Source organism: Cucumis melo, chromosome 11 (assembly GCF_025177605.1).
Source record: "Cucumis melo cultivar AY chromosome 11, USDA_Cmelo_AY_1.0, whole genome shotgun sequence".
Lineage (NCBI taxonomy): Eukaryota > Viridiplantae > Streptophyta > Magnoliopsida > Cucurbitales > Cucurbitaceae > Cucumis > Cucumis melo.
This window is the reverse complement of record NC_066867.1, coordinates 2,445,659-2,459,173: the sequence shown is the minus strand read 5'-3', so window position 1 is coordinate 2,459,173 and position 13,515 is coordinate 2,445,659. Positions and strand designations below refer to the sequence as shown.

Below are 13,515 nucleotides of genomic sequence, written 5' to 3'. Positions count from 1 at the left end.
TTGTGTGTAATACCGACGTTCGAGTTATCATTTGAAATTTGATGGTAATGTATTGTTATTATTTATTATTATTAAGTTTCTTTGACTCTCTGTTCCTGTGTGTAGCATAGTGGCGTGGACCCCATTGCTGGACCTCTGCTTTGCTGGCTTCAAGCTCTCCATTGTTGGTCTTTTATGGGGCTTGTCTGCCTTTCACAGAGGGAGAGAGAAAAAGAAAGACAAAGAAAGAAAGAAATAGGGGTTTTCACTTCTCTTATTCTTCCTTTTTTTCAATCGACCCTTTTCTTCTTTTCAATTTTCCACTCTCTCTTCTTCAACATCAACTTCATCATAACATATCTCTTAATCCAAACCAAACCCACTTCTGTTTCATCTCTAATTCTTTCATGGATCCACAGATCTAAGTGCTTTCAGACAACCCACTTTGATATTTTGTACAACTTCAGAGATCCCCTTCATCTTGTTTCTCTTCTTCAGCTTTTGCTCATTTATGGGAGCTTCCATTGATGTGTTAACTGCTGTAAGCTCTCTTTTTTGGTTTTTTCTTCATCTGGGTCCACTTTCTTTTCAGTTTTTTTCCATATGGGTTTGTTGAATTTGTTGATGAGGATGTTGAATTTTTCAAATTTATCTTCTTTTTCCTTCCTTGGAATCTGTGATGGATTTAAGTCTTGTGTTTCAATGTGAAGACGTAGACTTCTGTGGATGGATATTAGGCTGACTAAGGAATTGTTGAAGAAAAATCGCCTTTGACCTCTTAATTCTTCCCCCTCCCCCAATCTGACTTTTTCCACTGTTACCGACCATATTCTACATGAGTTTTGTTTAAACAGGAAACAGAACCGGTTTCAGATTTTCCCAATTGAAATTAACTGTATGCTTTACCTATTTGTCATGGCTCTCTCGTTTTGATTGACAAAATCTATATTCATCTGTCTATGTTTTTGATTTGATGTTCTTATTCTTATTGGTTGTTTTTGTAGGGTGTATGATTCTGTGATTTTAACCATCAGAACAGCTGAAGAAATTGAATTCAGTGAGTTTAAATTGATTTTGTTCCTTATATTCAGATGCGGATATTTTGGAGGGTTGTTTGGGTGAGATGAGGGATGTTCTCAGAGTTGATGAACTTTCTGAGAGCTTGTTTTCGACCGAGGTCGGATCGACATGTACACAAGGGTTCCGATGCTGGTGGTCGACAGGATGGTCTCCTATGGTACAAAGATAGTGGGCAGCATGCCAATGGTGAGTTTTCAATGGCTGTAGTTCAGGCTAACAATTTACTTGAGGATCAAAGCCAGATGGAGTCGGGCAATTTGAGCTTGCACGAGGCCGGGCCATATGGTACTTTTGTTGGTGTATATGACGGGCATGGAGGGCCCGAGACATCTCGTTATGTAAATGATCACCTTTTCCAGCATCTTAAAAGTAAGGCACTGAAAACTCTGATCTCCCATATCCTGTTTGTTCAATTATTTATTTCCCATATGCTTGATTACTTAACAAGTTGATTGGAGTTGGTTTGCAAGTGGATTGTGCATCTAGAAAGGGATGAAAGGTGAAATTCAGATTCAATACAGTTGGATTTTAGTTTGAAAAACTGAAGAATACTATGCTCGTACTTCATAGTGCTTTCTCTTGTTTATAGTTTTCTCTAAAAAGCAGATTCCCATATCTTTTAAGTTGGATTTATGAGTTGGGCTGACTTGATCTACGTTTAAGTTTAGAGGTTAAGATGTGAATGTTCCTTTCCTTTCCACTTCTTCTATATTGGAGGGTTTGTCAATAGTTTTAAAGCATGTGACATGAGCTGAAATTCTGTTTAGTATCGTTATTTCATAATTCAGGCTTGCTTTTAAACCTTCATAAAACTTGCTACCTATAGTGCTCATGATTTGTTTCCTGAATTTTAGGGTTTACTTCAGAGCAACAATCCATGTCAGTGGATGTCATACGGAAGGCATTTCAAGCTACTGAAGAGGGGGTCATTGCTCAAGTTTCGAAACAATGGTCAATGAGGCCACAAATTGCAGCTGTTGGATCTTGCTGCCTTGTCGGTGTAATTTGTGGAGGAACCCTTTACATTGCCAACCTTGGCGATTCACGAGCTGTTTTAGGGAGAGTTGTAAAAGCGACAGGGGAAGTTTTGTCTGTTCAGTTGTCGGCTGAGCATAATGCATCTATAGAGTCTGTGAGGCAGGAGCTCCGTGCCCTGCATCCTGATGATCCACAGATTGTAGTCTTGAAGCATAATGTATGGCGCGTTAAGGGCCTGATACAGGTAAGTTATTTGATGCATTAATATTGAGTATGGTCATTCTGTCTTTTGATGTATGTTTTTAACCGTGTAAGCACATTTTCTTTCTCAGGTTTCTCGATCTATTGGTGATGTCTATTTAAAGAGAGCTGAGTTTAACCGAGAGCCTCTTTATGCTAAGTTTCGCCTTCGTGAACCTATCAAAAAGCCCATACTGAGCGCCGAACCATCTATTTCAGTGCTCCAATTGCAGCCACAGGATCAATTTATTATATTTGCTTCAGATGGGCTCTGGGAACACCTTAGCAATCAGGAAGCTGTTGATATTGTCCAAAACCATCCACGTAATGTAAGATTTCTCTACCAGCTAAAATTAGAGAATAAGATGCTATCACTTTCTTGAATGATCAACTAGTTTTATTTGGAAAAGAAAATGGACAAAAGAAATATGGCCACCTGATATGTCCTATATTTTCTACATTGTGCATGTGGTTGTGTTTTGAATGGGCTATGTCTTGTATTGTGCTGGTGATAGTCTCAGAGTGGGAGAGCCCCACCCTCTCGAATTGTTGTGAACTTTGTAGTTTGTGATCTTGTCAATATATTGCGACTCTCTCGGAAGGGTCCTTACAACATGTTCATGTGTTTGGTTACTACTCAAACATAATCTTAGCAACCTTAAGCAGCTTAGATCGATGATCTAAATTTGTTCTTCATTATCCTCTCTCATGTTTTGGAAAATGTAGCATAGCCTTCTCACAAAACCAGATTTTACATCTTGTTGTAGTTGATTGAAAAATAGATTCAGCATGCTTTCTGTTCATTAGGAGCAACCTGCCACAATGATTCTAGATTCTTTTGTGTTGGCTTATATGATGCTTATATTTCGTCTTATTTAAAGTTTTAAAATCAATACTTTTCCTAAAGAGGGAGGTCGTCAAAAGTCTTGTTTTCATACAGACGTAGTGTTAGAAAAGGAGTTACTGAAAGGAGAGATGATAAAGAAACTCAAACTTTCATTTGAATAATCTCTCACTCAAACTTTCATTTGAATAATCTCTCATTGCAGGGAAGTGCAAGGAGGCTGGTGAAAGCAGCACTACAAGAAGCAGCAAAGAAGAGAGAAATGAGATACTCAGATTTGAAGAAGATTGACCGGGGAGTACGGCGACATTTCCACGATGACATCACAGTGATTGTTGTTTTTCTCGACTCAAACCTTGTGAGCCGAGCTAGCTCTACAAAATGTGCAAGCCTATCAGTGCGAGGGGGTGGAGTTAACTTACGTCCAAACTCATTGGCCCCCTGCACCACACCATCAGACACTGGCATGGCCTGATTTGGCTATATCATCTGATGTTTGTTTGTCTGTTGCATTGTTCTCATATGTGAATACAAGGTAGCTTCCAACAGAGATAAAATGGAGCCAGGCATCAATCCTTTTACTATACTTTGTAACTCTTAACTCAAAAAGAAGAAAAAAGAAAGAAAGAAAGAAAAAAGCTTCAGCTTTCTGTCCAAACCAAAGCAACTGAAGTAGACAGCTTCAAGTTGCCTGTAATTGTAGCTAATTCCTTGGCATATTTCATATCCTTCCCATTATTTTTTTTTATCTTTTACCCATTTTGCTCACTACTTAGCTCCTGTAAATTGTATGTATGATGACTATGGAAATTCAGTTTTGCTTGTTTTGATCTGTGTCAATTCATGCTGAACTGCCTAATGTGTTATTACATCTTTGCTTATTTATGAAGCCACTTGAATGGTTGATTGTTACTTTCCTCCATTTTCTCCCTTCTCATATCTTGTAGATGCTGAAACTCATCAGGTGAATACAGATACCATCTCCTTACACCACACGATGAACAACAAACAATGTGTATGTATTCATAAATATGTCGATACGGGTCAAATACGTCTTTCAAAGGTATATTCCCTATTCTCTTATCTTTGCAGATTAGGCATAAGTAACAGAAGATCAAATCAAGGATTTCAATAAAGAATGAAGAATCAATAGGCATGGGATGTGGATTAGATGAGGAGTGGAGAAAAGAAATAGGAATTATATAGGAATATAGTATGGTTATGGAATATAGGGTGGGGGAAGCTTTAATCTGAGTTTGTCAGACTGGTCAGTAAGGGCATAAAACACAATAATCCAGACAGAAAAATTGAAGGTCCCTATGTAAGAAAGTATAGTGAATGGTTGTCTCGTTATAATTGTCATTTCTATTTACACCCCCAAGTAAAATGGCACATTTCTCACTGCCCCCACCCCACCCAACCCAACCCAACCCACTGCACTCACAGTCACAAACCCTCTATCCCTCTAAAGTTGAGATGGGATAGATTTGTGTGCTCTTTTCTTTAGTTGTTCATTTTGGATTGGATGGAATCAACCTACAAACTTATGTTCAATAAATTGTATTTGGTGGAGGTAAGTTCAAAGAAAAGAGGTCTGTCCCACCATATTTTGTTATAGTTTTGTTCCTTTTTAAAACATCTGATATAGTGTTTGAACTTTCAAAAAATGTTTACTTTAGTTCTTGTAGTTAGGATTTTGTTAACTTTTTAAGGGAATGATGAGGTGGTTTTTAATTTTTGGTGACTAGACTGTCGATTCATCATATTAACTAAATTAAAAAATGACCGAGAAAACTTACTAATTTATTCGATAAATCTTTTATGTCAACGCAAAAACTTAATCAATACACTTATATTATATAAACTAAAAAACTAATTTTGTTCTTTTCTTTCTCCAAAACTCAATTCTCTCACGTCCCCCTGCTCCAACACTCCTTCATTTTATTTTTTACTTTTCTAAAAAATATATTATAAAATTTTTAATTAATATAATAAATCTAAAGTCTTTGTCATCCAAATATAGAAGTTATTTCATCAATTCATTAAAAATGTAAACGAAATCCTAACAACAATAACCAAAGTGTAAGTTCAAGACAAAATAAACTTTCTAAAAGGTTTAGAGCCAAAAATTGGATTTAATACATAGAGAGAGGGGGAGGTTTAATCTTTTAATCAATTTGAAATTTCATCCTTTGGTCTTTTGAAAATTTAATATTGAAATTTGTTATCAGAAAAGTTTGTCTTCAAGTGTTGTTATTATTTTAGAAGTGTGAGTACAGTCACTAACATGAGAATAGTTGTAATTTGCACATGCTACCTTCTCTTAGCATTTAAGGTTTAAATTCTCATTCTTCACATATGTTGGATTCTTCTTTTTAATATATATATACATATAAACACACAACAATGTTTGGTCTTTAATCTTTTGTAATGCTTTAGAAAATTTCAATTAAGGCTTTACATTAAAAAAAGATGTTGAAATTTGTTGACAAGTTTGCCTTCAATTGTTGTTCTATTAGCATATTTAGGGATGTAATATGTCAATGTGCATATGGCATGATTAGACAATTGTTGTTACTCATTCTCCACAATATATGTTTTTATTCACGGAGAAAAAAAATTGCATGAATTTGCATGTCTATCATTTGTTTCTTGAAACATAAAACTCAATTTACTATCAGTAAAATTTGACTCGATAAGAAGTCTTGAGTTCAATTTATGATGGTCATCTACCTAAGATTTAATATCCTATGAGTTTTATTGACATAAAGATCGTAGGGTCAATATGTTGTCTCATTAGATTAGTCGAGATATGGATAAGTTGACAGAGACACTTACAGATATAAAATAAAAATCTGACTTATCCATTAAGAAAATCAATTTCTTTCGAAATGACACATTCACGTGTTTGAATATGTCTTTAGAAAATAGAATAATTTTGAACAAATCAACTTTTAAATTTTGGTGAACAATTTTCCTAACATATTTTTCTATAAAATGACTTATGATAAACTATAATATGTTGTGGGCAAATTTGTAAATTTCAGAAGATTAAGGATCTAAGTTTAGAAAACCCAAGAAATTGAGTCACTTTTGAAACCCTAACAAAATTGTATTTTACTAATTTCTTTTTCTTCTTCTTTGAGGCTTTAAACAAATTATTGGAAGCTATGTGATAGGAGCTTAGGGATTAAGTAAATAGACTTAAGGGAACAAAAGAACTAAAAGTAGAGATCTTATCAAGTTTTTGTCTAATTAATTGTTTATGAACTTTTCTTTATAATATTGATTAATGACAGGGACTATGAGAAATAAAAAAAAGTATTAAATAAACTATATATTTAGTTTTTTTAGTAAAAAAAAAAAAGTCAAAACAAATTAAAAATAAATTAAGTGGTTTAAATATGGTGAGGGACAACTATGGTCACTTGTGATAAGTGATCTTTAATTCAAATTTTTGAGTGTTTCAAACGATGAGAGTGTAAATCACAAGATATGTCCTACTTGATCCTCTGACATGGTGGAGGTTATGTTGCACGTCATGAGCATCGAGTTAAAGGGTGGTTGAGCTACTAAAGCGAACTATCCAACCTTACTTACAACCCAAGTGAATAAGGGAGAATGTTGTGGAGATAACCTTGTTAATATACACATTTGATTGGATGGATGGATTGGGTTTTCATGAGCGTTGGTAAATCATGGAGTGCCTATCAAAGGCACTTGTGCATACCCTGAGTGATCATCACCTTTTGTAGTTTACATCTCCATGCAATGGAATATGTAACCTGCTTGTTGTCTTATTTAACTACATTTGTTCCTATAATTCATAGTCTAGTAGAACGCATCCCAAGGGCAACTTGCTCATATAGCCCGCAGAGATGATGATACTATTGACAAAGATCATATAACGAAACACCACAAACATGAAGCGTGGTAGGCATGTGACGAGGGAAAATAGCATAGGCAGGAAATGGAGCATGGGCGGTGGAAGAGGGGAAGCCGAGTCATTTTGACGGAAATAGAAGACTTTTCCCCCGTTAAAAAAGGCCTTGTGAAGTAAAGAATAGCACATCAATTCTTGGGAAACAAGGGAGGGAGCCTATAGAAATAATCTAAGAAAAAGTCAATGAATAAATCATCTCAAATCGACGGTAGGATAAACAACGTTGCCAACACGCAAAATTAGCTTCTAATGTCAAGTGGTCTCAATTCACCAGAGGAGTTACTTGCAAATGAATGTTGGGTTGGCCACCTTGAATGACATGAGATGTATGCATGTACGAGTTTTAAAAAATTTTGGCGTAAAATTTTCGATTCTCGCCCCTGATTTTTTGGTAGTATTAATTTAAACTCTAAACTTTTTGGAGGGTATCACTTACCACCTTTCTTCAGACTTAGTTGAAAAAAACATCATGTGATAGACATAATTAGTTTGTTAAAACCTTTAATTTCTTATAAGTTAATCAATTTAAATGCCGTATAATATTACGTTTTGAAAACTGTCCATGAATTCAATCTTGGACGTGTGGAGACTTATTCAAATGTTTGATTAATAAAATGAATTATTAGAATTGACATACAAACAATCTCTAAAGGAAATCTAAACAAAAACTAAAAAGTTCATATTGATTTACTCGTGAAAGTTTAAGGTTTTAATTAATAAAATTATAAGTCTTACACAACATTTATCCAAATAAAAGGTAACGAAGGGTGTAACTGGATCTATTTATGAAATATTATAGTTTAAATGAAATTTTATATTGATCCACTCATAAAATTTTTAAACTAATACAAAAATGTAAGCAGATATTTTTCCTTAATATTATTAACATTGTTACTTCTTCCTACTTGCAAATGACATACCTTATTAACTTAGGTGAAATGGAGAGATATTCACAATTTCAAATCTAATCAATTAAAACTTGTCTAATATTGTAATTTTACGTACATGTTTTGTATCATAAAACTTGATTGTTAACGATTAAATGCATTTTAGAAGTGATTCTGAAAAATGATATTAGTGATTTTAACCCTTCAAAATCATTCTTCAAATATGTCATACATCATTGGTAGAACATTAAAATTTAGAATGGAAAAATAAGAAGAAAAAAAAATAAAAGTAGAACATTCTCCACCAAGGAGACAAGTGATTGTCTCTTAAGCTAGAAAGAAAGCGACAGTTGTGATTTTCTGGATTCTCAATCACAAAACCAAAACCCTAAGCCTAAGCTTCTTATGTAATGTAGTGTTTTAGTTGAAAAAAAAAACAACTATACCTTTTTTTATTTAATCTCAACATTCCAAACACTAAAAAAAACAGCATTACCACCACATACAAAACAACAAAAGTCTCCTACTCCTCTCTCTCTCTCTCTCTCTCTCTCTCTCTCTGTTTTTGGTCACTTTTTACCAAGTTTGACTCATCTTTTTATAGAGAAAGAGAGAGAATGAAACAGTTTCAACCCATTAATCAATGCTAAGATATTGGCAAATAAAGTAAAAAAAAAAAATCTAATATGTAAAGTAAAAACCAGTTAAACCAAGTTTTGAATTTTTTTTCCTATTTCAAACTGTTTAACATTAACACGCCAATTAATGGAGTACAAAATTTTGCAGAACAGACCTCTCTCTCTCTCTCTTTCTTTCTCGAGCCCCTACCTTCTTCCTTGCCTATGCTTCTGTCTCTCTCTCTCTCTATCTCTATCTCTACCTTTGTTCTTCATTTCTTAGCCCAAAATCACAAGGGTTTACTTGTAAATCCCTCGAGTTTCTAAAAAACTTCTAAAGAAGAGTTTTTGTTTTTCTCTGATAAGCAGGGGTTTTTGGCTGGAGAGGATTGTTATTGCCTCCTTCAATCAGGGACCTTCTTGAAAGTTATTTTCTTTAAGCAATCCCACCATTTTACTTGCAAGAAGATGAAATGGGTCGGTGGTATTTTTCTCAAAAGGCTGCATTTTTACACTTTATTTTTCTGAACCCAAGTGAAAAACAAACGAAAATCCTTCTCTTTTAACAGCAAAAACTCACCTTCCTTTTTATCAGTAAAGAATAATACAATAAGAGAGGGGGAAAATAAACTATCTTTTTCAATTTCAGGCATTTGATTAAAGGAAGAAGAAGAAGAAGAAGAAGAAGAAGAAAAAGAAGAAGAAGAAGCTGCTTTAGCTTTGGCCAACAAAGAACAAAAAATGGGTTGTGTTGCCTCAAAGTTAGAGGAAGAAGAAGAAGTAGTTTCCATTTGTAGAGAAAGAAAACGCCATTTAAAGTTAGCTGTTGAGAGAAGGTATGCTCTTGCAGAAGCACATTGTAAATATTGTCAAGCTTTATATGCTGTTTCAGCTGCCATTAAACTCTTTGTAGCTCGCCATTCTTCTCCTTCTCCTTTCCTCATTACATTCCCTCCTCCATCTCCTCCTTCAGAAAAAGTTATAACCAATCCAATGTTTCTTCAGCAAATGCCTTCTGATTCCACTTACGAAACCATAGCCACCTGCCCTTCTTGTATTTCTTCTTCTTCCACCTCTTCAGAATCCTCCATTGAAGAAAGAGAAGAAGAATCAGTAGAAGAGGAGAGGATCGAACAAGTTCCTCCGTATTTCTACATGCAAATGCCACCTCCAATGCCATCCCCTCAAAGGGAGTTTGGATGGGATTTCTTCAATCCATTTGAGTCGATGAGGACCGATGTCGTCGGCGAATATCGCGAGGATGAGCTCAGGATGGTGAGGGAGGAAGAAGGAATTCCAGAGTTGGAAGAGGCAGAGGTAGAGAAAGAAGATGGAAACCAGAGAGTTGTGGCCGTTGCTGAGGAGGAAAATGTTGGAGCTTTTAGAGAGCAGAGGAATGGAGTTGATGTGATTAAAGTTGGAGAGAAGGAAGATGAGGGTCAATTGAAGCAGAAAGGGCTAACAGTCATTGATACACCAGTTGAAGGAAGGGAACTTTTGGAAGCATTACAAGACGTTGAGGATTATTTTATCAGGGCTTATGATTCTGGAGTTGATGTTTCTAGGATGTTAGAGGCTAACAAAATTCAGCTTCAATCTGGTTTAGAAGAAATTAAAGGTGGGCCATTCATATATCTTCATCTGCTTCGTTCATTAAGCTCTCAAGTTTGTTCTACTAGACATGCATAAGTTGTTTAAAGTCATGAGAACTTTTTTTCCTTGTAGACTACAGAATCTGGTTTTTGTATCTAATAATGTGAGTTGTTCAAGCTTTATGATGAATGTTCGTTAGATTTTTAGTTATGTGAAATTTGGTTTAAATTCATTGGAGATGAGGGCTATGCTCTATAGCTATGTGAGAAGTAGCAAATACAGGCTTTCATGGCTTAAAGTTAATGGTACTCCTCTTGTTATTGAAGTAAATAAGTTCATTTTACTGCAGAGAACTCGACGAAACTCATCCAAGCGATAACCTGGCACCGTTCTGTTTCGGGCAAACCTTCATCATGTAAAAGTCTAGTAGCATCGAGTTCGAAAGGTTCTCCAGCGTGGACAGAGTTTAAGAATGAGCTGTTTGATGATTACGATGTAATGGACTCAGGAAGCCATTCTTCGACTCTTGGACGATTATATGCTTGGGAGAAGAAGCTCTACGAAGAGGTCAAGGTGAAGTAGGATCCTCAAGCTGTTCCTTTTCTTGAAAGATTACCATAATGCAGGAAGAACATCATACTATGATAGGGCAACATTATTAAACATGTTACAGTTAGGATAGAAAATAAGAACACATCATATTCTACTTTATATCTTATTGAGACTCTTGTTAGTCCATCCAGATTTGAAAATCATGTAGATTGTCATATAAGATAGAAAATAAGAACACACTTTCACATGGCTATTACCTTGCAATAACATTTTCTTTTGGCTACCTATTTAAATGTTTTGATATTAGCTTTCTTTATCCTAAACCCTATTGTTTTCTTTGAGTTGTTTATAACATTTCAAAATCTTAAGCCACTTCGACTACTCGAGAAGGGTTAACGGAATCTGATTAGTTGTTCTCGTGCTGGTTGCTGCAACTCGTTACATTTTTTAGCGATGCAAACAGAATAAAGCTTTGACCTTTCTTGACTTGATAGCTTGGTCTTCATTATAGATTTCTCTTCTTGAATTTAAAATGTTGCCCGGGAGATTATTAGACCGAATTTTTCATTGTTTTGCATTTAGGAAGTTATCTTCATCAAGTGTTTGTGAATTGTCGACATACAAATTTGCGATTCTTCCTAATGTGCTGTGGTTTTTATTTTTATTCTTACACCCAGGCTGGGGACAGCATGCGCAAACTGTATGAGAAAAGGTGTTCACGACTAAGGAACCAAGATGTTAAAGGGGATAATGGAGTTAGTGCCGATAAAACTCGAGTTGCAGTAAAAGATTTATATGCCAGGATCTTGGTTGCCATACGGAGTGCAGAATCGATCTCGACAAGAATTGAGAAACTAAGAGACGACGAGCTACAACCTCAGATTATTGAGCTATTAAAAGGGTAAAAGTGGAAGATGCCTGTATTTCTGATGTAAATAGTGTAGGTAATGTTGTGAGTTTGTCACTTAGATTTTCTTCCCGAACCGTTTTGCAGCTTAACAAGATCATGGAAAATCATGTTGGAAGTTCATGAAACCCAGAAAAAGATTATCCTTGAAGTGAAGACTTATTCCTGTAATTCCTATCTGAAGTTCTGTAACGAATCTCATCGTCTTGCAACTCTTCAGCTTGGGGCTGAGCTCCAAAACTGGCGTTCGTGTTTCTCAAAATATGTTGAATCACAAAAGGCTTACGTTGAAGCTCTCCATGGATGGCTGACCAAGTTCGTAGTACCTGAAGTTGAGTTCTACTCTCGGGGTCGAGCATCGGCCGTGCCATATGGGCTGCACGGACCTCCGTTGCTTTCAATCTGCCACAATTGGCTATCTTCCATGGAAAAGTTACCTGATAAACCAGTTGCCTTTGCATTGAAAAGTTTTGCAAAGGATATGAAAGCTCTATCAGATAAACAGATGGAGGAGCAACACCAAAAGAGAAGAGTTGAAAGTCTCGGAAAGGAACTTGACCGAAGGATCTTGTCACTACAGAAAACAGAGAACAAGTTCTTTGAGTTCAACTTTACCGAGACGAAATCAGAGTTTGAAGTGGAAAATCAGAACGAGTACTTAACCGAAAAGAAAGATCAGCTGGACTTGTTCAGAAAGAAGGTTGATTTGGAGAAGGAAAAACACAATAACTGCATTCAAGAAGCACAAAGGATTACATTAAATGGAATCCAAACAGGGTTTTCTACAGTTTTCGAATCGTTATCCGAGTTCTCCAAGGCGTCTCAGAAAATGTATGACCACCTTGTGAATTACAGTGAGAATGCCAATAAATCTGAAAACATGAGCTATATTGAGGGATCCTCACAAACTGAAGAAACTGTTAGCAGATAATGAAGGACAATACCAGAAAAGTGGTCGGTTCACTCGGAGTTCTGTAAATTATAATCTGTCGAAGCAGCTCGCTGAGACATTGCAATTTGTATTTTTATTCTAGCATCTCCTCTTAGGAATTTGTTAAGATTTTTGTTACAGGCTTTCATTGCCCACAATTTTGTTGCAGATGTCAATTTATTGGCTTTTTTTCTACATATCATTGGGAAGAAACCCAAGAAATGTAGATTTGGAGATTTTAAGTGGGCAATTATTGTAAGTAGCTTCAATGTACCTGAAAAACAAAGAAGCTTGAGACCTAAATTTAATGGTTGAACAGCTCCATTTTAACCTTTTCAGTTTCTCACAAACCAATTGGCCTTCTCACTCCCTCTGGAGAAATGTAGAATGCACATTTCACAGCAGTGAGTTGTCGTTTGATCTGGTGATGTTTGCTTGCAGTTCTGAAACTCGAGGCACCATCAATGGCAGTTGCAAAGCTTTGTCTTCATGTATGCGTTTTGATTCCATTATTGTGGTGGGGCACGTGAAAACAGAGTCTGAAACTAGCAAAAAAACAAAAGATATTCACGTGGTTGTTAAAAGCTTTTCCTGTTTACTTTTTGTAGGCTTCTTTCATCATAATATCCCCCCTATGTAATGCAAGCTGAAAAATGGCTCAAGTATCTCGAGAATGCCCTGCAAGCCAATGGTCGCCACCTGATACTTGTCTTCCAACAAAGGATTATATGAAGAAGGCATTTGGAGGATGGACCATTCTTACCACAAAATATCTGGTCTAAAACTGTTCGAACCAATATCCCATGAGATTGCAATTGAAGAACAGCCTGGAGGAAAAGAACGAATTTCATGATCTTCTGTCATGCTTCTTCATTTTTTTTTTCTTTCCTGTTTGAAATCACCGAACTCCAGGTTGGAAAAGAGCAGGCTGACACCATGGGCTTCTTATAGTAAAGACATGTCA

General features: G+C 35.9%; 2 protein-coding genes across 5 annotated transcripts; both read left to right on the top strand.

Moving 5' to 3' along the window:
• Positions 1 to 171: 171 nt before the first annotated feature.
• On the top strand, positions 172 to 4,033 carry LOC103497346 (probable protein phosphatase 2C 60). Of its 3 annotated transcripts, none has more exons than XM_008459500.3 (5): positions 172 to 520; positions 1,071 to 1,428; positions 1,914 to 2,281; positions 2,370 to 2,606; positions 3,327 to 4,033. In XM_008459500.3, exons 2-5 carry the CDS (start codon positions 1,110 to 1,112, stop codon positions 3,594 to 3,596), a joined length of 1,194 nt encoding a protein of 397 aa, XP_008457722.1. In that variant the 5' UTR covers positions 172 to 520; positions 1,071 to 1,109; the 3' UTR covers positions 3,597 to 4,033. The 3 variants fall into 3 exon arrangements, with proteins under 3 accessions (XP_008457722.1, XP_008457720.1, XP_008457721.1); XM_008459498.3 differs by having other exon boundaries at positions 185 to 520; positions 984 to 1,428; XM_008459499.3 differs by lacking the exon at positions 172 to 520 and adding an exon at positions 586 to 874 and having other exon boundaries at positions 984 to 1,428.
• Positions 4,034 to 8,679: 4,646 nt separating this feature from the next.
• On the top strand, positions 8,680 to 13,224 carry LOC103497347 (protein ALTERED PHOSPHATE STARVATION RESPONSE 1-like). Of its 2 annotated transcripts, XM_008459502.3 has the most exons (5): positions 8,680 to 9,045; positions 9,218 to 10,186; positions 10,511 to 10,734; positions 11,391 to 11,614; positions 11,708 to 13,224. In XM_008459502.3, the coding sequence occupies exons 2-5, from the start codon at positions 9,310 to 9,312 to the stop codon at positions 12,549 to 12,551; spliced, it is 2,169 nt and encodes a 722-aa protein (XP_008457724.2). In that variant the 5' UTR covers positions 8,680 to 9,045; positions 9,218 to 9,309; the 3' UTR covers positions 12,552 to 13,224. The 2 variants fall into 2 exon arrangements, with proteins under 2 accessions (XP_008457724.2, XP_050935512.1); XM_051079555.1 differs by having other exon boundaries at positions 8,680 to 10,186.
• The last annotated feature ends 291 nt before the right edge of the window (positions 13,225 to 13,515 follow it).

Bases quoted from the DNA above. Each gene is read 5' to 3' on its own strand.
- LOC103497346 (XM_008459500.3), top strand. From the start codon at position 1,110: ATGTTCTCAGAGTTGATGAACTTTCTGAGAGCTTGTTTTCGACCGAGG. The intron at 1,429-1,913 runs GTAAGGCACTGA...CCTGAATTTTAG, and splicing joins CCTTTTCCAGCATCTTAAAA to GGTTTACTTCAGAGCAACAA. The intron at 2,282-2,369 runs GTAAGTTATTTG...TTTCTTTCTCAG, and splicing joins GCGTTAAGGGCCTGATACAG to GTTTCTCGATCTATTGGTGA.
- LOC103497347 (XM_008459502.3), top strand. From the start codon at position 9,310: ATGGGTTGTGTTGCCTCAAAGTTAGAGGAAGAAGAAGAAGTAGTTTCC. The intron at 10,187-10,510 runs GTGGGCCATTCA...ATTTTACTGCAG, and splicing joins TGGTTTAGAAGAAATTAAAG to AGAACTCGACGAAACTCATC. The intron at 11,615-11,707 runs GTAAAAGTGGAA...ACCGTTTTGCAG, and splicing joins ATTATTGAGCTATTAAAAGG to CTTAACAAGATCATGGAAAA.